This window comes from Oryctolagus cuniculus, chromosome 7, assembly GCF_964237555.1.
Source record: "Oryctolagus cuniculus chromosome 7, mOryCun1.1, whole genome shotgun sequence".
Lineage (NCBI taxonomy): Eukaryota > Metazoa > Chordata > Mammalia > Lagomorpha > Leporidae > Oryctolagus > Oryctolagus cuniculus.
The window spans coordinates 52,393,781-52,420,948 of NC_091438.1; the positions used below are offsets into that span (position 1 = coordinate 52,393,781).

Genomic DNA, 27,168 nt, shown 5'->3' on the forward strand with positions numbered 1-27,168 from the left:
GAACAGGTGCCCATATGGTTGCTGGCGCTTCAGGCCAGGGCTTTAGCCCACTGCACCACAGTGCCAGCTGCAGAGCCTGTCATTTCTATTGATTGCGTATGTGGCTCTTAACCTGTTCCAATTAATAAACAAGTACAAGTAGGACTAATTTAATTGACGTGGCGGGCATCAGCTTTGGTGGTTGGATCTAACATCATTTGTTTGGAGACCCACTATTGCTGTGAAGGTAGGAAATGCAAAATGGAAAGTGCTGAGCTAGGACTTGAGTTCTAACGCTGGCACTGACACTGGTGAACACTGTGGCCCTTTCAAATTACTGCCCCACCATGAGTTCTCAGTTGATGAATGTTAGATTATTTCAGTGGATATTGATATTTTTTACAACCAAATATTCTTCTTTATTATACTTCCCTTAAGGACAGAGAGTTTGAAAAGTGTATCTTTCAAAGGAAAAGACTATGCCAATATAAAAATAATCCAGTATTTCATTTACTTACCATCCAAAAGACACCAAATATGAGAGTCCAGCTATTTTGCTATAATTTTGCTTTTCATTAAGTTTCCTAAATTGTTAAAAATAGAACCTAGATCGCTCATCTAGTTCCAAGGACCCCGACTGGCCCAGGTTTCCACCTGGACCCACCATGTTGGATGATCACTACCAATGTCTAAGATGCTAGAGTATACTGGAGGAATACTTTTTCAAGTTCAAGAGGATATATATAGTTTGTTTTCTTGGTCCTCTTACCAAACCCCAGCCTAGTAACTTTCATCTGCCTTTTCTATTAGGCATATCATCTACCCTGATATGTCTGTCTATATGTCAGGGGAGACAATGTGGTTAATAATAAATCTGCCTGGAACACACCAGCTTTTTAAAGTCTTATGAATGTCCTACTTCAAATCTGAAAATAATGACAACATAAATGCCGAAGCATCAAAACCTCTGTCACGGTCAGCCGTGCACATAGGGAGGGATGGTGACTGTGGTATAAGATGAAAGAGCCTAGATTTCAGTTTTTTCCTGGAGACTTCTGAATGCAAAGAGAAAATATATTCTAACCTAGAGCATAATGTTCACAAGTTAGTTTGCTGTTTTATCTGTTTTGGTTGTGGTCGTGGTGACTGTTTTCACAGTATAAGAGAATGATTCAAATCCCAGCTCCGCTGCTTACAGGTTTTGTGACTGCAGAGAAGTTATAGTCTAAGAGTCCGTTTATCTCAATCTCTCTCTCATATATTCAGTTAGCAAAACCTGAGTAAGTCCCATATTCCAGGGTTTCTCCATAAAAATATAATCTCTTTAAGGAGCTTAATTAGGTGTTTTTCTCCTTGACTGCCAGCTAACAGCAGAGCACTGGGAGAAATCTGCACTTGGTTAGAAATGAGCGGACTGTGTTAGCTTTGAAAAACGAGGGATAACATAGGAGGGGAGACCCTGAGTGAGTTACCTCCCTGGGGCAACCAGATGACCCCATTGCAGTGTTGTGTACCCAGAAATGAGAGTTTAGTCGAAAGTGTGAGGAAAGCACCAACGGGGGCAGGGTGGGGAGTGGAAGCATGAAAGACAGCAAGGCTCTGCTTCCTCCATAATTCTGCCCTGAGATGTCACGGAAAGAATTAGAAAAACTGACTTATGCACAGAGAAGTTTCCTCTTAGGTGCTTGTAGAGGATCATCTTCACCACATGTGAAGGGCAACAAGGAACCAGTGTCCTGGGTCATCTGTCATGATATGGAAACCATGGTATTATTCAGATGCAGGCAACAGAATGAAAAGCCTTGAGGAGGAAGATCTAATCCCATCCCCAGAGCATTGTCCAGTTCACAGTAAAGCTTTGTTCTTTTTTTAAGGTCAACACGTTGTGGAGGAGGAGCCCACCTGGGAAATCATGGTGCGTCAAAGCTACCCCCAGAGGGTGAAGCACTATGAGTTCTATAAAACAGCGATGCTACCCATGGTGCAGGAGGCATCGAGGGTCATCACCTGTCAAGGCACGGTCATCAAGTATATGTTGGATGGATCCACGCAGGTGAGAGGATGTGAGAGATGAATTACCCCTTCCTGCCTTAAAGTAAAAGATAGGAAAGCTGTGGGTAAGGAACATTACTGTGCAGAGAAGAGAAACAATCACTTGGAAATGGGATGGCACATTAAAATAAAATAAAGAGTGAAGCACAGTATAGTTGGGAAGAGGGGGAGACTACAAAACAGAATACAAATAAACTTGTCCTGTTTATGCATAGTCCAAGATTGCAGTCTTCACACAGCATCTACCTCCTCTCCTTCTCAAGGAACCCTAAAAATGAAATGGGGCCAGCACTATGGCGCAGCAGGTTAAAGCCCTGGCCTGAAGTGCTAGCATCCCATATGGGCGCCAGTTCTAGACTCGGCAGCTCCTCTTCTGATCCAGCTCTCTGCTATGGCCTAGGATAGCAGTAGAAAATGGCCCAAATCCTTGTGCCCCGGCACCCACATGGGAGACCCAGAAGAAGCTCCTGGCTCCTGGCTTTGGATCAGCGTATCTCTGGCTTTTGCAGCCATCTGGGGAGTGTACCAGCGGATGGAAGACCTCTCTCTCTGTCTGTAACTTTGTCTTTAAATAAATAAAATAAATCTTAAAAAAAAAGAAAAGAAAAATACTGTTAAATAATAAATTAATTCTATATTGTATCTTTTTCTGGTTTTGGAATTAAGATGATGCTGGTCTCATAGAAGGAGTGGGAGTATTAAAATTCTATTGAATATTTGAGAAAAATTGGAATTAGTTGTTCTATAAAAGTCTGGTAGGATTCACCAATGAAACCATCCAGTCCTGGGCTTTTCTTTGTTGGGAGGGTCTGTACTGGTTATTGGTTTACTTAGGCTTTCTATGTCTTCATGACTCAATTTTGGTAGATTGTATGAGTCCAGAAATCTACCCATTTCTTCAAGATATTCCAGTTTGTTGGCACATAGCTGTTTGTAGTGACTCCTGATGATTCTTTTTATTAGGTGGTGTCTGCTGTAACATCTCCTTTTTCATCTCTGATTTTATTAATTTAGGTCTTCTCCCCATCCCCCCTTTTTTGGTTAGATGGTTCAGTGATATATCAATCTTGTTTATTTTTTCAAAAAACCAGCTCTTCATTTAACTGTTCTTTTGTAATTTTTGTTTCAATTTTGTTTATTTCTTCACTATTTTAATTATTTCTTTCCTCCTATTAATTTTGTATTTGGTCCTTGAGATGCAATGATAAATCATTTATTTGATCCCTTTCCAATTTCTTTATGTAGGCACTAATTGTTATAAACTTTCCTCTTAATACTGGTTTTTCTGTGTCTCATAAGTTATAGTATGTCATATTGTCATCTTCATTAATTTCTAGGGATTTATTTATTTCCCTTCTGATTTTTTCTATGACCCACTGTTCATTCAGGAGTGTTGTTCAGTGTCTGTGTGCTTGCATAGTTTGTGTTTTTCTTAAACTGTTAATTTCCAGCTTCATTTCACTGTAGACAGAAAAGATACATGGTATATTTTCAATTTTTTCGAATTTATTGAGACTTGCTTTATGGCCTAGCATATGATGCATCCTAGGGAAAGTTCCATGCACTGATGAAAAGAATGTGCATTCTGCAGCTGTGGGGTAAAATGTTCTGTAGACATCTGTTAGGTCCATTAGATCCTTCATGTCAATTTGCTCTGTTGCTTTTTTATTGATTTTCTGTCTTGTTGATCTGTCCATTGATGAAAGTGGGGTGTTGAAGTCCCCCGTTATTGAATCGGAGTCTATGTCTCCTTTTAGATCCATTAATATTTGTTTTAAATAGCCAGGCACCCTGGCATGGGTACATATATGTTTGTTATAGTCACATCTTCCTGTCGAATTGATTTCTTAATCACTACATAATGCCCTTCTTTGTCTCTTTTAACTGTTTTTGTCTTAAAGTCCATATTATCTGATATTAGGATGGCTGTGTTTGCTCTTTTTGCTTTCCATTAGCATGGAATATCTTTTACCAGCATTTTATTTTCAGTCCATGTGTATCTTTGTTGGTGAGGTGTGTTTCTTGTAGGCAGCAAATATACGAGTCTTGTTTTTTAATCTATTCTGCCAATCTGTATCTTTTAATTGGAGAATTTAGGCCATTTACATTCAAGATTATTATTGATAAATAATAACCTGGTCCTACCATTTTTCCATAAATTTTCCTATTATTTGTTTTGAATTTTCTTTTCTACTTTTATTAGGAGATTTTCTGCCTTCACATTCTTACATAATGATGACTACCTGTGTTTCTGTGTGTAGCACATCCTTAAGCATCTTTTGTAAATTTGGATGAATGGTGACAAATTCTTTCGATCTCTGTTTTTGAAGGTGTTTATTTCAACTTGATTTATAAATGAGAGCTTTACTGAGTGGAGTATTCAGGTTGACAGTTTTTTCTTTTAGGACTTGGACTATGTCTCTCCATTCTCTCCTAGCCTGTACAGTTTTTGATGAGAAATCAACTGTCAGTCTAATTGGAGATTCTCTGAAGGTAAGCTGGTGTTTCTCTTGTGCAAATTTTAGAATCTTTTCTTTATATTTCACTGTTGAAAATTTGACTAAAATGTGTCAAGGTGAAGATCTTTTCTGATCATGTCTTTTAGGGGTTCTGTGCACTTCCTCTGCTTAGATATCTCTATACTTCTACAAATAGGATGTTTTCTGCTATTATTTCCCTGTATAGGCCTTCAAATCCATTCCTTCTTTTCACACCTTCAGGCACTCATAAGACACATATGTCATTTGATAGTATCCCATAAATCTCAAACACTATTTTTCTTTTTTCTTCTCTTTTATCTGATTGAGATATTTCCAAGGATTCTCTTCTAACTTAGATATTCTTTCTTCAACCTCACCACATCTGTTGTTAAAGATTTCCACTCTGTTTTCTCTTTGACATATTCAATTCTTCATTTCTAATATTTCAGTTCTCTTCCATATCTCTATCTCCTGGAAGCATTTTTTATCCTTGTCATAAATGGATTTCTTTAATTCATGTATTTGCTCCTCTGTATTTTTGAGTAATCTTTTGATCATTCTTTTTAATTTATTTCCAGGCATTTCATTGATCTGTTCATCATCACATTTTGATATTGAAGTGTTGTTGTGTTCCTTTTGGGGGGTCTAATTGTCTTCATTATTCATGTTTCATGTGTTTCTACAGTTATTTTTAGGCATTTGTGGAAACACTTGGTGCTTTTTTCCACTGACAACTTTTATCTTTGAAATATGTCTCTATGGCTTAATGGAGTGTTTGCTCCTTTGGTGGATATCCAGAGGCATGTGCTGGGTGGAGCCAGGGAGCCCCAGCCAGTGCTTGAGGGTGGGGCAAGAGTCCAGAATGACAGGTAAGTTGGGCATGGTAGACCTCCTCTATAGTCAGCAGGAGGAAGGATATGATCAATCGGCTGAGGTGATCACAGCATCATCCCCTCTTTGCAAAGGTGAACCAATCACCCAGGGGAAGCCCACAGTGCCCAGGCACCTCACCCATGCAGGCACATGAACTGCATCAGGGATCTGTGTGTTCCTCAATGTGAGTCCAGAACCCTGAGCCTCTTAAGCCAGCCCCAACAATTGCCCAAGGACCTAGCCACACCCTATCACACAATCACAGGGAGCAGGGAATCTACTCTCGGCCGCACAGTCCTCCCCCAGCCACTGGAAGAGTTGGGACATTCCCATAGTCAGCTGGGAGAACAAGACATGTAATCAATAAGGCAGGAGATTTGAAGAATTCCTTAGAAATGCAAGTCAGATGAGATCAGACTGATGAAGAAACAAAGGCAAAGTTTAAAACAAGTACAGAAGAAAAACCTACAGCAAATTTGGAAATCAAAACACAGACAATGTGCAGATGGAGCCCTGGACTCAACAAATCAAGGAAGTTCCACAGGCAACCACATGGAGGATGGGAGCCAGAGCCACATGTACTCTTCCACCTCTCCCCAGTGAGCACAAGAGAGAAGCTCCTACAACCAGACTACACTACAAAGCACTGAAGAGGGATTCTCAAGAAGAATTATGACCATGCACCCAGGAATCACAACCTTGGAGGGACACCAACCCCAGAAAAGGAAAGTACAAAGTTCAGTAAATTTTAAAAATATCATCTAAAAATAAAAGTAGATAAGCAAGAAATAGTATTAAAGTAAGTAAAAGGAATATGGGCAGAGATAAAAGAGTAGCAATCCATAAAATAAGAAAGAAAAAAATTCTATGAAAAAAATCAAATGTTAAAAATTAAAAATAATTATGAAGTATCATTTGGCAGAAGGGATGGATTATGAGGAAAAGTTAAAAGATGTGGTACGGGCATTGACATAATAGAATTTTCAGAATACAGAAATAATAAGAATGAAAGGAAAAAAATAAAAACATAAGAAATCTGCCCAGAACTTAAAAAAAAAAAAGGATTCAGATTAAACAGGGAACCAATTGTCAATCAGGATGGCAGTAATGGATCGGCTGTAATAATCTTTAGAAGATCATGAAAATATGTCATCCTGCACTTTTCAGCACTGCATAGATAGAAAAGCTCAGAAAAGGGAATCAGTTCCTATAAATGAGTAAGAATCAGGTGAGGCTGAGCATGGGGGCACAGTGGGTTGAGGTGCTCTCATCTCAGCCTGCCGGGTTTGAATCTCACCTCCACTTTGGATGCAGCTTCCTTCTCATAGTTCTTTCTGCCATCCATATTGGAGACATGGATGGGCTTCCCGCCTCGGCTTGAGTCTGGCCCAGCTCTGGCTGTGGAAGCCACTAGGGAATGAACCAGCAAGTGGGAGATCTCTCTCTCTCTCTCTCCCTCTCCCTCTCTCTCTCTCTCTCTCTCTCTCTCTTTCTGTGTGTGTGTGTGTATACATTAAAAAAAAAAAAAAGAATCACATGGACGTTTGATTCCATGCCATGTTTATTAGGAGGCTATACAGACTGATACTAGACAGATGTCATACAATGCCTATATATACATAGTAGATATTAATAGATACTAAACATTTAAGTATCTGATGACACTTCAGAGTATAAAATTTCCCTTACTGAACAGGGGAAGGGTAAAGAATAGAAAAAACAATAAAACTTAATCCAAAAATGGAACATGAAGAAAAAAGAACAAGATAAATGGAAAAATAAAATATCATAATCACACTGGCTATTAAGCTAGTGTCTCTGAACTCCAAATCTAACCTTCTATAATATGCTTTTTGAGAGTCCGGAGGACTGCAAACAGAACTGCTTCTTCGATTTTGAGATTATTCAGTTTGTCACATGATGCTTATTGTTAGCTTCTTCCTTGCTGCATAGAATGCTGAGAACTTTTCTTTTTCCTTCAGATTCTTTTTGCAGACGGCGCTGTGAGCAGTAGTCCCAATTCTGGCCCTGTTCATCCTCCTCCGGAAATGTCACCGAGCCCTCATGATGGAGATTTAATCGACTCGGCTTCTCAGCAAAAATCAGAAACAGCTCCATCTGAGATTGTCATCACAAAGAAAGGTAAAACTGGAAGCCTCTTGATTGATAATGGATTTAATAAAGTCTTCAAATGCTTAGTAATTGTTCAATACCGTCATTGTACATCTTGTCTTTTCTATCAATATATTTCACATATTCACACACACAAAGGTGCTTTCTTTTTTTAATATTTATATTTTATTTTATTTAATGAACATAAATTTCCAAAGTACAGCTTATGGATTACAATAGCTTCCCCCACCATAACTTCCCTCCCACCCACAACACTCCCCTCTCCCACTCCCTCTCCCCTTCCATTCACATCAAGATTAATTTTCAATTATCTTTATATACAGAAGATCAATTTAGCATATATTAAGTAAAGATTTCAACAGTTTGCACCCACACAGAAACACAAAGTGTAAAATACTATTTGAGTACTAGTTATAGCATTAATTAAACACCTAAGAGTAATTGTGTATTAATTACAGAGTTCAACCAATAGTTTTAAGTAGAACATAAAAAATACTAAAAGGGTTAAGTATTAAGTTCTTTTTTTTTCTGTTTCTTTTTGTTTGTTTGTTTGTTATATAGTTATTTTTTTATTTAATAAAGGTGAATTTACAAAGTGCAGCTTTTGTATTGTTATGGCTTCCCCACCCCAATCTCCCTCCCTCCCGTGGCCCTCCCCTCTCCCACTCCCTCTCCCATCCCCCCCTTCATCAAGTTTCATTTTCAATTACCTTCATATACTGAAGATCAACTTAGTATACACTAAGCAAGGATTTCATCAGGCTGCACTCACACAACCGCACAAGGTATAGGGTATTGTTCGACTAGTAGTGTTGTTTTTAAGTTTCATAGTAGAACACATTAAGGACAGAGATCCTATGTGGGGAGCATGTACCCAGTGACTCCCGTTGTTGATTTAACAATTGGCACTCTTATTTATGACGTCAGCAATCACCCGAGACTCTTGCTATGAGCTGTCTAGGCTATGGAAGCCCCTTGAGTTCACCGACTCTGAACTTGTTTAGTCAAAGCCATATCACAGTGGAGGTTCCTTCCTCCCTTCAGAGAAAGGCGCCTGTCTCCTTGATGGCCTGTTCCTTCTGCTGGGGTCTTGTTCACCAGGATCTTTCATTTAGATTGTTTTTTGCCACCGTGTCATGGCTTTCCATGCCTGTGAGACTCTCGTGGATCTTTTAGCCAGATCCGAATGTCCCAAGGGTTGATTCTGAGGCAGGAGTGCTGCCATTCTATGAGTCTGCTGTGTGTCCTGTTTCCCCTACAGGATCATTCTCTCCCTTTTAATTCTATCCTTCATTATTTGCTTACACTGGTCTTATTTGTGAAATCTCATCAACACATACCCTATCTTTTTTATCGGGTGTGTATTTATACTTATCACTTTACCAAGTGCGCTGGCATTGGTACCTGCCTCCTTGGTAAGATTGAGTTGAAATCCCCTGGCACATTTCTAGTTCCACCATTGGAGGTAAGTCTGAGTGAGCATGTGCCAACCTATATATCTCCTCCCTCTCTTATTCCCACTCCTATGTTTAACAGAGATCACTTTTCTGTTAATTTTAAACGCCTAAGAATGATTGTGCATTGATTACAGAGTTCAACCAGTTGTCTTATGTAGAACAAACAGAGCAACAACAACAACAAAAATACTAAAAGGAATAAAATAGTAAGTTGTTCCTCAACAGTCTAGACAAGGGCTGATCATGTCATTGCCTCTCATAGTGTCCATTTCACTTCAATGGGTATCATTTTAGATGCTCGTTTAGTTGCCATCGATCAGGGAGAACATATGATATTTGTCCCTTTTGGACTGGCTTATTTCACTCAGCATGATGTTTTCCAGCTTCCTCCATTTTGTTGTAAATGCCCGGATTTCATTGTTTTTTTTTACTGCTGTATAGTGTTCCATAGAGTACATATCCCATAGTTTCTTTATCCAGTCATCCGTTGATGGACATTTAGGTTGATTCCATGTCTTAGCTATTGTGAATTGAGCTGCAACAAATATTGAGGTGCAAATGGCTCTTTTTTTCTCCCCTTTAACTCCATTTGGGTAAATTCCAAGGAGTAGGATGGCTGGGTCCTGTGGGTCCTCAGGTTTCTGAGGACTCTCCAAACTGTCTTCCATAGTGGCTTTACCAGTTTGCATTCCCACCAACAGTGAATTAGTGTCCCTTTTTCCCCACATCCTCGCCAGCATCTGTTGTTGGTTGATTTCTGTATGTAAGCCAATCTAACCGGAGTGAGGTGAAACCTCATTGTGGTTTTGATCTGCATGTCCCTGATGACTAGGGATCCTGAGCATTTTTTTCATGTGTCTGTTGGCCGTTTGGATTTCCTCTTTTGAAAAATGTCTGTTAAGGTCCTTGGCCCATTTTTTTATTGGGTTGTTTGTTTTGATTTTGTGGTGTTTTTCGATCATTTTATAGATTCTAGTTGTTAATCCTTTATCCGTTGTGTAGTTTGTGAATAACGTCTCCCATTCTGTTGGTTGCCTCTTCACTTTCCTGACTGTTTCCTTTGCTGTAAAGAAACTCTTTAATTTGAGGTAAGCCCATTTGTTTATTTTATCTTTGATTACTCGTGCCTCTGGGGTCTTCTCCAGGAATTCTTCGCCTGTTTCAATATCTTGAAGGGTTTCCCCTATGCTCTCAATTAGTTTCATGGTGTCATGGCGCATCTCTAGTTCTTTGATCCATGTTGAGTGGATTTTTGTATAAGGTGTAAGGTAGGGGTCTTGCTTCATACTTCGACATGTGGACATCCAGTTTTCCCAGCACCATTTGTTGAAGAGGCTGTCCTTGTTCCAGGGGTTGGTTTTAGGTCCTTTTTCGAATATGAGTTGGTTACAGATGTTTGGATTGATCTCTGGTGTTTCTATTCTGTTCCATTGGTCTATCCATCTGTTTTTGTACCAGTACCAGGCTGTTTTGATTATAACTGCCCTGTGGTATGTCTTGAAGTCTGGAATTGTGATGCCTCTGGCTTTGTTTTTATTGTAAAGGATTGCTTTAGCTATTTTCGGTCTCCTGTTTCTCCATATGAATTTCAGCATCGTTTTTTCTAGGTCTTTGAAGAATGACTTTGGTATTTTGATTGGTATTACATTGAACTTGTAAATTGCTTTTGGGAGAATGGACATTTTGATAATATTGATTCTTCCAATCCATGAGCATGGCAGGTTTTTCCATTTTTTGTGTCGTCTTCTATTTCTTTCTTTAGTGTTTTGTAATTTTCATCATAAAGGTCTTTGACATCCTTGGTTAAATTTATTCCAAGGTGCTTTATTGTTTTTGTGGCTATTGTGAATGGAATTGATCTTACAAGTTCTTCCTCGGCCCTGGCATTATCTGTGTATACAAAGGCTGTTGATTTCTGAGCATTGACTTTGTATCCTGCTACTTTACCAAACTCTTCTATAAGTTCCAATAGTCTCTTATAGGAGTTTATCGGGTCCCCTATATATAGTATCATGTCATCTGCAAATAGTGATAGTTTAACTTCCTCCTTTCCCACTTGTATCCCTTTAATTTCTTTTTCTTGCCTGATGGCCCTGGCTAACACTTCTAGGACTATATTGAATAGCAATGGTGAGAGTGGGCATCCCTGTCTGGTGCCAGTTTTCAGTGGAAATGCCTCCAACTTTTCCCCATTCAATATGATGCTGGCCATTGGCTTATCATAGACTGCCTTAATTGTATTGAGGAATGTTCCTTCTAACCCCAATTTGCTTAGGGTTTTCATCATGAAAGGGTGTTGTATTTTGTCAAATGCTTTCTCTACATCTATTGAGATAATCATATGATTTTTGTTTCTCAATTTATTAATGTGATGTATTACATTGATTGAATTTTGAATATTGAACCATCCCTGCATACCAGGGATAAATCCCACTTGGTCTGGGTGAATGATCTTTCTGATGTGCAGTTGGATTCGGTTTGCCAGAATTTTGTTGAGTATTTTTGCATCTATGTTCATCAGGGAGATAGGTCTGTAGTTTTCTTTCTCTGTTGTGTCTTTTCCGGGTTTAGGAATTAAGGTGATATTGGCTTCATAGAAAGAACTTGGGAGGATTCCCTCCCTTCCAATTGTCTTGAATAACTTGAGAAGAACGGGGGTTAGTTGTTCTCTAAATGTCTGGTAAAATTCAGCAGTGAAGCCATCTGGTCCTGGGCTCTTCTTTTTCAGTAGTGCGTTTATTACTGATTCAATTTCTTCCACGGTTATGGGTCTGTTTAGATTTTCTATATCTTCACGGCTCAGTTTAGGAAGGTTGTATGTGTCCAGGAATCTATCCATTTCTTCCAGGTTCCTCAATTTGTTAGCATACATCTGTTTGTAGTGGTTTCTGATGATTCTTTTTATTTCTGTTGTGTCTGTTGTTACATTTCCATTACTATCTTTGATTTTACAGATTTGGGTCTTCTCTCTCCTTTTTTTTGGTTAGTTGGGCCAATGGTGTGTCGATTTTGTTTATTTTTTCAAAGAACCAGCTCCTGGTTTTGTTGATCTTTTGTATTGTTTTTTTGGTTTCAATTCTGTTTATTTCTTCTCTGATCTTTAGTATTTCTTTTCTCCTTCTGGATTTGGGCTTGATTTGCTGCTGTTTTTCTAAATCCTTGAGGTGCATGGAGAGTTCATTTGTTTGGTTCCTTTCCAGCTTCTTGATGTAGGCATCAATTGCTATAAACTTTCCTCTTAGCACTGCTTTTGCTGTGTCCCACAGGTTTTGATAGGTTGTGTTATCATTTTCATTTGTTTCTAGAAATCTTTTGATTTCTCTTTTAATTTCTTTGATGACCCACTGTTTGTTTAGGATCATGTTGTCCATTCTCCATATATTTGCATGTGGTGTAGAGATTCTTGGGTTGTTGATTTCGAGTTTCACTGCGCTGTGGTCTGAGAAGCTGCATGGTATAGTTTCAATTTTTTGAATTTGTTGAGGCTCCCTTTGTGGCCTAGCATATGGTCAGTCCTAGAGAACGTTCCATGTACTGGGGAGAAATACGTGAACTCTTTGGCTGTGGGGTGGAAGGTTCTGAAGATATCTATTAGGTCTATTTGGTCTATAGCGTCAATTAACTCTGTTGTTTCCTTGTTGAATTTCTGACTGGTTGATCTGTCCATTGGTGAGAGTGGGGTGTTGAAGTCCCCTGTTACTATTGTATTTGAATCTATATCTCCCACAAAGGTGCTTTCAAAGGCTTGTGGAAGGACAAGTGTTTGGTGCAGTAGTTAATACATCACTTGGAATGCCCATGCCCCATATTAGAGTGCCTGGGTTAGAGTCCTGGATCTGCTCCTGATTCTAGCTTCCTGCTAATGCACACCGAGGAGACAGCAGGTGCTGGCTCAAGTACTTGGGTCCCTGCCACCCATGTGGGAGACCTGGATTGAGTTCCTGCCTCCTGGATTCAGCCTGGCCCAGTCCTGTATGTTTGAAGCATTTGGGAAGTATACTAGTAAATGTGCAATCACTCTCTCTTTCTCTTTTTTCCTTCTCTCTTTCTCTCTTTCTTCACTCTGCCTTTCAGTTGAATGAATAAATAAATAAATAAATAATCTTTTCAAGTTCATAGAAAATGAACTTACAGCAAGTTCATTTTGGTATAAAAAAGTTGAAATTCATATAAAGTTTTCTTTTAACCTTTTTTTAAGGCATACAAACTTCATGCATTTCATAAATACATATTTAGAAATATAATGATTCTTATAATACACATTTTCCACAAACTTTTTGAGGCACTATGTGCATGTGTATGAATTTTCATTGTAATCATAGAATTACATGCTATTTTCTGTTAGTAGTATTAAGTACCAGACATTTTCCCATGTTGTTATATATTCATGCATAGCACCCAGGAACAATTCTGAATATTTTAAATGCTAAATCAGCCTACACAGCATCCTGGTGAGGTGCATACTTTAATAATCCCTGACAAAACCAAGACACAGAGAGGTTAAGTAACTACCTTGAGGTCTCTAAGCCAGCAAATAATGCACCTGACCCTTAAATTACACTGCCCCTTTTGTGCCTTACAATATTTCCTCAGTTTCTCATAAGCTTTATTGAAGCCAGTATTTAATCTTTTTTTGTCATCAATTTCACGTTCCGCCATAGTACCTAGTACCTATGTGGAGGCAAACTGAATTCCTTTTTTGATTGCTCAAAATGTGGAAAACACATTTCCCTTTAGTAAGAGCAGGAGATTCCTGGTTGGAGAAATAAATGACGGCACCACCCTATGGCTTTCCAAATTCCCCAGCTCTTGACGCAAGAGGGGCTGATGCAGGAGCAGTCTGTGTAGCCGCTTCTCGGAGCTGGACCTGGATGTGGGGGACTTCTCGCAGCGTGCTATGTCCTAGGTTTCCTCACAGCCCTTCCACACAAGATGACACACCCACGTTTAGAAAAAGTCGTGGACACGTCTTCAGAGCAATCTGAGGTTTACAGGAAAAGTGAGCAGAAAGCAGAGAACTCCCACCACCTCATCTCTTCCTGGCTCAGTCCTCCCTTTCTTGAACACCTTGCTGAGGGTGATCCGTATTTTACTATTGCTGAGCCAGTGTTTCACATGATAGCGAGCTGAAGTGTGGATTTTACTCTGAGGTTCACTCTTAGTGTGCATTCTACGGGGTAGGACAGCTGCATAACGTTCTGAATCCACCACTTCAGACCCACAGGGGATGATGTCACCACCCCCAGATTCCCTGGGCCTCACCTACTCACCCTTCTCTTCCCTGCACTTGGAGCCAGGCATTCCCTCCCTGAACGCCTGCCAGCAGGGGACCCTTCTCCTGTCCCTGCAGGTCTGCCTTTCCCAGAATGTCACGTATTTGGAATTACGCCGCCTGCAGCCTTTCCAGCCCAGCTTCTCTCATTTAGTGTGTGTTTAAGATTCACCCACTTCATTTAGTCACTTAGCAGCCAGCTTCCTTTTATTGGACAACAATATTCCACATGATTTCATCAAAACTAAAAGAACTGTAACACCACAAAGCAGCTGGTCTTACTGATATTCGTCATTTTTCTTGAATTGTTCCCCAGATTGTTGAAATGTTTTGGCCATTTACCAAAGTTCTGGAAAAGTTGACTTTGATCATTTTCCTGGTGTTCTCTTATTTTATGGAGGAATGGAATTTCACAGTCCCATACTTACCAATCCAGCAATGTTCTCCCACCTCACAATTATATAATGTTTCATAAGAAATATTTAGTATTTTCATTATTTTCTGGTTCTAAATATTGTTTGATTTCCATTATAACATTTTCTTTGACCCTTGAATTATTTAAATGTGTTTCTAAATTTCCAAACCTATGAAGTATTTGTGTTTTTTTTTATTTGACTCTTAACTAATTGTTTGAAATTGTTAAAACGAGATTTATGGCCGCATATATGGTGAAGGTTTTAAAAAATTCCAGGTATTAAAAGAGCATATATCCATTTTGATACAGTGTTCTCTTTACGTTTACTAGGTGAAACTTGCTAGCTGTGTTATTTCTGTATCCCTATCTATATCTGGATACAGCAAACTTTTCTGTAAAAAGCAAGATACTATATGTTTGAGACTGTGGGTCATCTGGTCTCCGTCTCTGTCCCAACTACTCAAACCTATGGTTAGAGTACAAAAGCAGCCATGGACAATCCGCCATTAAAGAAAGCTGGGTCTGTTGTGTGCCAATAAAACTTTATTTATGGACTCTAAAATTTGAATTTCAAATAACTTTTATGTGTCACAAAATTTTCTTCTCTTTTTTTCAAATCTGTTTAAAAATTTAAAAAGAACAATAATATTGCAGACTATATAAAATATAGAGCAGGCCTTATTTGCTTTGCAGGCCAAAAGTTCCCAACCCTTATTCTCTATCCTTACAAATTTGCTTCAATCTGTGGTATCAGTTTATTCAGCACAAGTGAGCTCCAGTCTCTTGAAAGGAGAGAGTAGTCTCTTCCGTGCTGTATTCCTTATAATTTAATCTTTACTTCTCTATTTGCAAAATAAATTAGTCTTTTTTTAGAAAATTCTGTCAGATATTTTGAGGATGTTATTTTAGATATTAACAACTTTAGAATTATACTTTAAGGTAAATTAAATCTTTCGTCATAATGCCTGAGTTTTCATTCTACGATTCCTTTTTCGCCATAATACGTATTTTTCTTTCATTATTATAGCTCCAGTAGTTTGCTATTGCTTAATACTTTACCAGTCTAACTTTTCCCAAACTCATATTTTATTTCCTATATTTTATGTTTGAATGTGTCTCTTGTGAGCAACATATAAGTGGGTATTTTAAAAATCCAATTTAAAAAATTTTCCTTTAGAGATTTTAGTCTACTTCTTGTATTATTGACAGTTGCTGATAATGTCTTTATGTTGCCTTTATTTCTTTTTTTTAAAAAAGTGTTTATTTATTTATTTATTTATTTATGTGAAAGAATTACAGACAGGGAGAGACAGAGAGAGAGAGAGAGAGAATCTTCTATCCACTGATTCACTCCCTAGATGACTGCAATGGCTGGGGCTAGGCCAGGCCGAAGCCAGGAGCCAGGAGCTTCTTTCAGGTCTCCCACATGAGTGCAGGGACCCAAGCACGTGGGCCATCTTCCACTGCTTTCCCAGGCATATTAGCAGGGAGCTGGATCACAAGTGGAGCACGACTATAACTGGCACCCATATGCGTCAGAACTGCAGGCAGTGGTTTAACCCGCTGTGCCGCAGAGCCAGCCCTCCCTTTATTCTTTTTTAAAAACTTTTTTTTTTTTGACAGGCAGAGTGGAGAGTGAGAGAGAAAGAGAGAGAGAAAGGTCTTCCTTTTTCCGTTGGTTCACCCCCTAACGGCCGCTGCGGCCGGTGCGCTGCGGCCAGCACAACGCGCTGATCCGAAGCCAGGAGCCAGGTGCTTCTCCTGGTCTCCCATGGGGTGCAGGGCCCAAGCACCTGGGCCATCCTCCACTGCACTCCCTGGCCACAGCAGAGGGCTGGCCTGGAAGAGGGGCAACCGGGACAGAATCCAGCGCCCCGATCGGGACTAGAACCCGGTGTGCCAGCACCACAGGCAAAGGATTAGCCTATTGAGCCGCAGCACTGGCCCCTTCCTTTATTCTTAAAAGATAATTTTGCTGATTGTAGAATTCTCGATTGACATCTGTTTTCTCTCAGAACATTGACAATCTTCTTGTTTCCAGTATTGCTCTACAAAAATTGGCTGTCAGTCTAATTATTACTTGCAAGACAATGTAAACTTCATTTCAACTATTCTTTGTGTTCTTTTTAAATTACACTTTCAAATTATTTTGACTAATTGTGGATTTCTTTTTATTCATTCCAGAAGGAAAATATTGGGCTTCTGCATCAGTATTTTAGCGTCTTTAATTGATTCTGGAAGTTTCTCAGTAAATATCTCTCAAACATTGTTTTTGTTTCAATTCTCTCTCTTCTCCTTCTAAAATTCCAATTCTTTAGGGGCCTTTTAGCCTCTCTCTCTTTCCTTCTACTTTCAACCTCTCTCCTTATTTCCACTGCATTGGCTCTGTGAGCTCCATTCTACATAAGCACTTCAAGTATTCCTGTTAATTGTTTTTTAAACTGTGTTTTATCTCTTGTTAAACCTGCATGTTAATTTCTCAAAACATTAGTTATTACATTTTTTCTATGTCTAAGATTTCTCATTTTTACTCATATTTTCTGCCCCTTTTATTTCTGAAAACATGTGGGGTAAATTTTTTATTCCTTCATTATGTCTTTTATACTTCTTGATTGAGTTGATCAATTTTTTCTTAATATTTTAACTCTACATCCTTTTCTTCAATATTTATGCATTTACTTGAAAGAGTTACAGAGAAAGAGGGAGAGGGACAGAGATCTTCCATACACAGGTTCACTCCCCAGATGGCCATAATGACCAGTGCTGGGACAGACTGAAGCCAAGAGCTTCATCCAGGTCTCCCACACAGGAGCAGGGGCCCAAATACTTGGGCCATTTTCTGCTGCTGTTCCCAGGCTGTTAGCAAAGAGCTGGATTGGAAGTGGAGCAGCCATGCCAGGAACCAGTGCCCAAATGGGATGCTGGCATTGGAGGCAGCAGCTTTACCCACTAGGCCACAGTGCCACAATGCCAGCCCTTTAACTCTAAATTCTTTAGGCATAAAAGTGGATCATTAGAGAGTGTTTTCAGAGAGGTTTTCACAGGTGATAAAAGAATCAATAGTCTTGAATCCCTGTAAATTATTAACTTAAGGGACTTCTGAGGATACTGCCCAAACATTGTAAATTTTCAGCTTAGCTCTCTGCAAGGATGTGTCCTGTCTGCTCAGCATCATGTTTGAACACAGATGACTTTTCTGGAAGTTCTTGGTGGTGAATAATAAACACTTAGTCTCATAATGAGATCAGGAGTGTTTGGAGATGGGTTGCATATTAACCCCCTCCTATCCAGCTTGAGTAGCCTCTGGTTCTCATTTCTTACTAAGTCCCACAATGCTGAGAAAATAAGAACTCAACGTCACCCAGTTTGATAAAGACACAAAAGGAGAAAGCCACCATCAGCACTTTTTACCTCTCTGGGTTCTCACTTCTGCTCAGTCCATGGCTTGTGCTGGCCTTGCTCAGGGTTGCCAGCTCTTAGACACTTTTGAGCCAATTGGTTAAAAGACATAGACATTTTCCTGTAATTTTAGTTATTTTCAGTAGAATTCTTTGCATCTCATTTGTGATTTTTCTGAAAATGGAATCCTACCCCTGCCTGTGTCTTCCCACTGGCCTTTGCTCTGGTCATTGACCAGTTTTCTGTGTTTTACTGACCCACGTCCTCAATAGCGGAATTCAGTAATTATGATTTCAGAATATTCATGTGATCCTTCCTCCTCATTTCATACTCAGGACGTCTCCCAGTCTACATTGGCACCAAAATTGTATTTGTTTATCCCTACTAATATATTAAATCTTTATTTCTTTAAGACTTCTTAATTGTCCTGCCTACTTTCATTACTATTAATTCCCTGTATTTCAGCCAAAAGCATATTGAAAACATTCTGACTACATCACCATCCCTCTTAAAACCCTTTAATTACTAATTACCTTTGGAATAAATTCCAGAACATTTCACATACCTCAAAGGTGAGCTTGATTGAATCAGTGCATACCCCTGCAGTGTCTTCCCTCAACCAAAATCTGTTTTGAGTGTATCCTTTGGCTACATTGGCCTCCAGAAGTTTTCTGCACATGCTATCCTATTCTTCACCCCATATTTCTTGTGTCTGCTACCCTTGAATGCCCTTTCCAGAGCTTACTTCTTTTTGATGAAAAAATAAGAAGATAAGCAAAAGACAGAGAGAGAGAGAGAGGGAAGAGGGAGGAAGGAGAAAAAATTTATAATTTCCAAAGTGCCCGTTACCATTCCTAGAGGATCTTCTCTGCCTATTCTGAAAGTGACTCCAATTTCACTTCTGCCAGTGTTCTGGGAGTGTGAATAAACCCAAAGGTAATCTGAAAGCAATGGAGAAGCACAACTTGATGTGTCTGTCTTCTCTGCTTCTCCCCATTAGTTGAGTCCCCATTAATTAGACTGAGGTGCATGCCCTGAGGCACATTTCATGGTCCAAATCTAGAGAATGTTCTTAGAATGAACAACTCTTTATTGTCTTTGCTTGCAATTTGTTTCTGGGTCTGAGTTTAGTTCATCATTGAGACTGGCCAATCTCATCCACAGGTGACTCATTATCATTCATGGAAATGGAGCAGATATACCCTAATAGAGGGAACAAGATTTTAGTCACAGGGTTCCATGAGGGTGTTCTCAGTTCTTATCTTCCCATTCCAAATGGCTGGTGGGGAACAAGGGACGGACAATGGCCATGTATGGACAATTGTCAGTGTAGTAGGTAAATGATACAATGTTCTCTTCCCTAAGCATATGCCTGACTTGTAAGCTTGCCCAGAGCCAGGGTTGGAGAAAGATGTTTCCTATCCATGGCTGACAAAATTATAAAATCCAGAGAATGAAGAGTTAAAAATCTAGTAAACTCTGGAGTTCATAAGTCAAAATGAAGAATCTTAAGATTTGGTTCTGATTTATTTGAGAGACAGAGGGACAGAGAGACAGACAGAACTCCCATCCATTGGTTTACTTCTCAAAAGCCCCTAACAGCAGGGACCAGGGCAGACTAAAGTCAGGATCCAGAGACTCAATCCAGGCTTCTCACATGGGAGGCAGCAACCAACTACTTGAGCCATCACCTGTTGTTTCCTAGGATCTGCATTGGCAGGAATGCAATCCAGCCAGAGTCAGGTATCCAGTCCAGCACTCCAGTATGGGATTTGGACATCTTAACAGTTGTTTTAATGGGAAGCGGGATACACAGCAGACTCATAGAATGGCAGTTGCCCTAAACAGCACTCTGGCCTCAGAATCAGCCCTTAAGGCATTCAGATCTGTCTGAAAAGCCCATGAGAGTTTCTCAGGCATGGAAAGCCCAGATACTGTGGAAAAAAAAAGAAAAAAAGGAAAAAAAATGACCTAAATGAAAGATCTCATGAGTAACATCCCAGCGGAAAGAACGGGCCATCAGAGAAGGAGGTACCTTTCTCTGAAGGGAGAAAACTTCCACTTTGATTATGGCCTTCTCTAAATAAGGTCAGAGTTTGTGAACTCAAGAGGCTTCCATAGCCTTGGCAGTTCATGATAAGAGCCTCGGGTGATTACTAACATCATAAATAACAGTGTCAATTGTTAAATCAACAACAGGAGTCACTGTGCACTTACTCCCCATGTAGGATCTCTGTCCTTAATGTGTAGTACTATGTGAATTAACTGTAAAACTAGTACTCAAACAGTACTTTATACTTTGTGTATCTCTGTGGGTGCAAACTGTTGAAATCTTTACGTAGTGTATACTAAGTTCATCTTCTGTATATAAAGATAATTGAAAATGAATCTTGATAAAGAATGGGATGGGATGGGAGAGGGAGTAGGAGATGGGATGGTTGCGGGTGGGAGGGAGGTTATAGGGGGAAAAGCCACTGTAATCCAAAAGTTGTATTTTCAAAATTTATATTTATTAAATAAAAGTTTAAAAAAAAAACAGTTGTTTTAACTGCTAGACCAAATGCCCTCCATGGAGTCTTTTTTTTATTATTATTTTTTAACAGGCAGAGTTAGACAGTGAAAGAGAGAGACAGAGAGTAATAGACAGTGAGAGAGAGACAGAGAGAAAGGTCTTCCTTTTCTGTTGGTTCACCCCCCAGTGGCCTCTGTGGCCGGCGCACAGCGCTGATCTGAAGCCAGGAGCCAGGTGCTTCTCCTGATCTCCCATACGGGCACAGGGCCCAAGGACTTGGGCCATCCTCCACTGCACTCCTGGGCCAAAGCAGAGAGCTGGACAGGAAGAGGAGCAACCGGGAAAGAATCCAGCGCCCCAACCGGGACTAGAACCCGGGGTGCCGGCGCCGCAGGCAGAGGATTAGCCTATTGAGCCGCGGTGCCAGCCCATGGAGTCTTAAAATGTGATAGATATGTGGGAAAAAAGAATAGGTTTTAAACGCCAGAGTACAGACCCCTAAATCTAATATCTAGGGAGGTAGAAGCAAGACTTTAAAGCACACAGAAATTGACCAGCCTAGCTTTTGTGCCGTACACAGTGAATGTCTGTGTGTGTATGCTTGGAGGAAGGTGGTGGGGATCTACCTAAGGTTCAAGTGCCAAAATTAAGGCATCCATAACCTGATATTTTCTCTGTTGATAAATAACATAATGAATGAATACCCCTTATAATTGTCTACACCACAGTATCAGAAGTAGTTTACATTGTACCAAAACTTAATGAACAGTGTATATAATTGGTGTTATAGTTACACTGTTCCATTTGGTTTTATTTTTCCACAGGAAAAGGTCACAAAAATCAGTCAATGGGACATAAGAATGAAATCCACGAACCACCCCCAGAGATCGTTCAAACAGCAACTCCTGTGGAGGTTCACATAGGCACCTGGTTTACAACCACACCCCACGGAAATCGGATTGGAACCAAAGGAAAAGAAAGAATAGCAGACTTGGCCCCGTTTTTATCCTTTCAAGTTACAGATCCTGTCAGTGGAACGGTATGGCAAACTATTGGTTGTTGCAAAAGGTTCCAAATCATTAACACACAACAGATAGAAGAATGCCTGGCAAATAAGAAATTTTCAAGAAGCATTTGTAAAGTAGCAGGTAGATGGATAGATGAATCCATCTTCTTAAATCGAAAATAATGATATTGGATGCTTAACAAACATAGTATATTGTGAAATGCTAATTTTTTGTGGGTCAGGACAAAATACTGATTTTCAAAATGAGAGGTATGCCATGAATTTTCCACACCACTTTTAGGATATACATGACTGATGTCCTGTGCATCTCTGTCCTGAGTGTGCTTGTGCCTGTGCCTTTTCTTCTGGAATTGAGGGGCCATATGCTCTATTCCAGCTTCTTAGTGTCCATCTGCAGTGAGTGATAGAAGGTTGTCCATGATCCTGGATTTCAAAAAACTTAGGGTGTATTTAGGAGAATAAGACATGCTCACATTGAATAACAACACTGAGGAACTTCACAAAAGAATTTATCTGTAGCATAAGTGACCAATTAATGGTATTGAAAATGATGGTTTTTCTTATCATACGGAATTGGAGCTCCTAGGATGAGTTGTCTGTGGCCAGACTTTCTTTTAGTTTTGTGTGCACTCTCTCACTCTGTCCACACTCCAGAGTGTATTATTACACCCATGAGGACATTGAGCCCCCTCCCCCAAGTTATAATGGAGTCCAGTGTGTACATGCAGCAGTGCTAGCTGGGCCAGCTGCAGGACCTGTTCGTAGTCAGGAAGAGCTGGGCTCTTTCTATCCTTCAGCGAGTCCTCAACTACCTTATATGAAGCTTGGCAGCACCCTCCAAATCTAAACAAAATGAAGACTGCTCTAGCTGCCTTATCTCTGATATTTAAACTTCTCACCCTTGTTCATAATCACAGGCTGGTGACAAAAAAGCAAACTTCCTGCTTGTTATTCAGATGAAATACATTAACCAGCAAATCTTTTCCTTTCTTCTTCTATTTCTGAAATAATTTCCAAATCTCTTACTTCACTGATTCAAAGTACATGCCTCAGGAAAGTAGGGGTGCTGGTCTTGTTTTGAAGATTTTTGTTGATTTTGATTACTTCAAATAACTCCCTTTAATTTAGTCCCTAGGGTAGATTGTTTGACATAATATGCAAATTTAATTAACCTTTCTCAGTGAACAACTCTTAATTTCCCTTACTAATTCCTTTCACCATTACAGAAGCATGAACCAAGATCCAAGAGCTTAGCTTCAAGCATAAATTAAACACAGAACACTTACCAGAATAGTAGCAATAATAATATTTACTGAATACACAGTGTGCCAGGTCTTGTTCTTTGTACTTCCCACATGCTAACCCATTCAGCTCTCAACACGCTATTTTGTTTCCATTTTAATCTACTGAGGCAGCTAACCTTTAGAGATGTTAACTAAGTTACCCAAGATCACACAACAGATGGTAGATTGAAAATGTAAGCCGGTGCCGTGGCTCACTAGGCTAATCCTCCACCTTGCGGCGCCGGCACACCGGGTTCTAGTCCCGGTTGGGGCGCCGGATTCTGTCCCGGTTGCCCCTCTTCCAGGCCAGCTCTCTGCTGTGGCCAGGGAGTGCAGTGGAGGATGGCCCAGGTGCTTGGGCCCTGCACCCCATGGGAGACCAGGAAAAGCACCTGGATCCTGGCTCCTGCCATCGGATCAGCGCGGTGTGCCGGCTGCAGCGGCAGCCATTGGAGGGTGATCCAACGGCAAGGGAAGACCTTTCTCTCTCTCTGTCTCTCTCTCACTGTCCACTCTGCCTGTCAAAAAAGAAAAAAAAAAAAAAAAGAAAAGAAAATGTGGACCCCAGCATTGCATTCCAGATCCTGTATACTTAGCCAGTATTTTTTAAAAAGATTTATTTATTTGAAAGCAGAGTAACAGAGAGGCAGAGGACAGAAAGAGAGAGGTGTTCCATCTGCTGGTTCACTCCCTAAATGGCCGCAACAATTGGAGCTGGACCAATCCAAAGCCAGGACTCAGGAGCTTCTTCCAGTCTCCTGTACAGGTGCAGGGGCCCAAAGGCTTGGGCCATCATCTGCTGCTTTCCAAGGCCACAGCAGAGAGCTGGATTGGAAGTGGAGCAGCTGGGACTTGCACCCCTGCCCATATGGGATGCCGGCACTGCAGATGGCAGCTTTACCCACAATGCCACAGTGCCGGGCCAAGACAGTATTTTTTAAAAATTATATTTTTATTTATTTGGAAGGCAGAGTTAGAGAAGTGGGGAGATAAGGATGGAGACAGAGAGAGATCTTCCATTCACTGGTTCATTCCCCAGATGGCCGCAAGAGCAGGGGCTGGGCCAAACTGAAGCCAGGAGCCAGGAGCTTCATCTGGGTCTCCCACTCCTCCCTGGGGTCAGTTGTCTTAGTCCATCCTTTACTCATGCTGAGAGTCTGCACTGACACATCAAACCTCAGCTCAGCATCATTTCCTCAAATGGGAAGCTGGACCTTACTACAGATACCAGGGGCCCTCCAGATATCCTTTCCACTATCTAAATTACTAACCTCCTTCTGGCCTGTGACTGCTGGAGAGTAGAAAAGTAAATTTTAGTCTTGTTCATTATTGTATCCTCAGCGACTAGAACAGTATATGAGGTCCTCCACAAATTTTGTTCCGTTGGATTGCATTGGAATAGACCTCAAAGACAGTAGACCAAGAGCATGGCTAACCCTTGTCTTTCTATCTTGGATGATACAGCTATTCTCCTTCTCAGATCTTTCATCCATTTTCCACAGTGCTGCTCTCCACCTGAACAGAAGGGGTTGCATATTGAAGAGATTGCAAACCACAGGGAATGCAGATTAAATCAGGCCAACAGAAGAGAATGCACTTTCGTCCACAACTCCGTGTACTCGGCTTTAGGGAGGGACACATGGCAGGGAACACAGTGTGTCCAGCACAACGACCTCACCCACCCAGGAGACCCAGCAGTGCCTCTCAGTCCCACACAGGCATGCGTAGGGGCTGCATGGGGGTCTCTGTCCCCCACCAGGCTTCAAGGCCTGACATCTGCATACCCACTTGTAGTTCACCCTGTCTAGGGCAATCCTGCAAAGCAGGGATTTCCCAGCACATAGGCAGCCGCAACATACCATTTCTATCCTAACTTTATAGTTTCCAAGGAAATGGGGCCTGTGTTCATTTTCCCAGTCAGATCTGTCCTGTTGTTAACATTTTATCCATAAATATGCCCTTGTACTTACATGTTGAGTGACTTTGACAAGTTTCTTAATTTTCTAAGCTTAAATTTATTGCCCTGTAAAATGGGGCTACTACTGTCTGCCTCCCACGATTTGGAAGGCATCATCTTTGTATCCAGTGGGGCATAAAAACAAGCACACTTTGGGTTAGCCACCTGGCCACAGGGTTATGCTCTGCCTTTACGTGTTCAGGTTATGACCACCCGAGAAGACAAAGTAGTTATCGTTGAGAAGAAAGATGGGACTCGGATAGTGGATCATGCTGATGGGACGAGGATCACAACCTTCTATCAAGTTTATGAAGATCATGTAATTCCTCTAGATGACCAAGAAACAAGTAAGTTTTGTTTTTCAAATACATGATAGTATTCTATAATTCTTTTTTAAAGATTTATTTATTGTTTATTTCAAAAATATAGTTACAGATATATACATTATATACATACATGTATATATATACATATGCATATATATATATATATAGAGAGAGAGAGAGAGAGAGAGAGAGAGAGGAAGACTAAGATGGAGTTCCAGGCTTCTGGCTGCAGCCTGACTCAGTCCTGGCCATTGTGGCTATTTGAAGAATGAACCAGTGGAAGTAGATCTTTCTTTCTCTATATCTGTCTCTCCCTCTCTCTGTTACTCTGCCATTAAAATAAATAACTAAATCTTTTTTTAAAAAATCTTCTCTTAGAAAATTTCCACTATACAATGAAATATTATTGACTTCCATCTCCATTCTATATGGCTCTCTAGACTTACTCATCCTGTGTTACTGCAACTTTGTACCCTTTGAGCTATTTACCAACTACTCCAGTAAATCATGCACATTTTAATGGTGCGTTAACTTTATTTCTGTATATATAGAGACACTATTACACATTTACACAAGGAAATGTGCAAGAATGCTACTGGCAACACCAAGCATAATTTTGAAATATTAGGAAAGCATAAATGTCCATCAGTGGCAGAATAGAAAAATAAAATGTGGTAGATTTCTACCATGGAATAGTAGATGGTGGCTAAAAGGATTTACACACAAATACATCATAAGTACAAACAGATAGCTAGAGGCCTCAAAACAATGTTAAATGAAAAATGAGGTGTAGAATGATAAATAAAAATTATATAATTTCATAGAGTAAAATATAATTCATTTAACTTCATCACACACAAGTTTTATATATTGTTCTTGATACATATATAAAGCAAAAAATTGAATTGCAAGAGAGAAATAAACCCAGGCATAAGAAGAAATTTCAACTTTATCTGTAATTTTTCTCTCATGTTGAAGCAAATTTGGCAAATTTGTAACAAGGATAAATTTTAATTGGTAAATACATGGGTGATGAAATTTTTCAAATTGAGAAATTAGATGTCTTCAAAATGAAAAGAGTAATGAGAACAAAATGGGAAATCAAGTGACATCTATCCTGGAAGAATTATTCTGAATTGAGAAGGAGAGTAGGCCACCCCCACCCCCCACCCCATGGAGTCCTCAGCACTCAGTCTCTATTGTCCAATTGTGTTTTTTCCATGGGGAAGCCAACCAGCCGGCAGACTGCAGCAAAATCAGAAGACAGAGGCTTGTTTCCTAATGTGTGCATCTCCTTAGATCTGCTTACCTTGCATTTGCTTGCAGCCGAAGATCCTCAGACAGTCACCAGACAGGTGAAGTGTATGCGGATCGAAAGCTCACACTACGCCACTGTTATCACCAACTGTGAGGACAGCAGCTGCTGCGTCACCTTTGGGGATGGAACGTCTATTATAGCAAAGCCACAGGGAACGTACCAGGTAGGTGTAGCAGGGGAAATGAGGAGTGCTGGGGGTGAATGTCGGTTTGGCTAAGAAAAACCCATTCCTGTGGCGAAGCACCGTGCAGAGGCGAATGCTTTTGCTTCCTTCTCTCACCTGCTCTCAAACTCTTATTTATTCAAAGTCTTTTTATAGTCCATTCTGGAAAAACATTGCCCTGCTTGTTTTTACAGTGTTGGCAGTTTGGGGTCAAGGTTAAAATGCAAATTGCATTTATGGAGGAACTCTTAGGTTCCTCTGGGTGTTGGAAGTCCCCAAATGACACAGCATGTGCCTACAAAATCTGCCTCTCAGTGTGCCACCTCTACCCTCATTCTTACTCTCTATCCTTCCCACCTCCAGCTCGTCCCTTGTCTACATCATGTACCAGAAGCATGGGAGGAAGGCTCTGGCCTGTATGGTGGGGAGGCAGCTCAACCAGTGAAGCCGAGCTTTGTCCTCAGAAGGCTCAGCAGGAGTGCTGGTAGCCCTCCTACCTCCCTCCCTGCATTTCCCTACTAA

General features: G+C 40.3%; 1 protein-coding gene across 3 annotated transcripts in view; it reads left to right on the forward strand.

Moving 5' to 3' along the window:
- SPAG17 (sperm associated antigen 17) overlaps positions 1-27,168 on the forward strand; it is a 274,935-nt gene that overhangs the window by 167,350 nt on the left and 80,417 nt on the right. For all 3 annotated transcript variants that reach the window (XM_051857350.2, XM_051857351.2, XM_051857352.2), the window contains 5 exons: positions 1,854-2,032; positions 7,367-7,526; positions 21,397-21,611; positions 25,042-25,186; positions 26,492-26,646. In XM_051857350.2, coding sequence (XP_051713310.2) covers positions 1,854-2,032; positions 7,367-7,526; positions 21,397-21,611; positions 25,042-25,186; positions 26,492-26,646 — 854 coding nt within the window. The remainder of the gene's footprint in view (positions 1-1,853; positions 2,033-7,366; positions 7,527-21,396; positions 21,612-25,041; positions 25,187-26,491; positions 26,647-27,168) is intronic.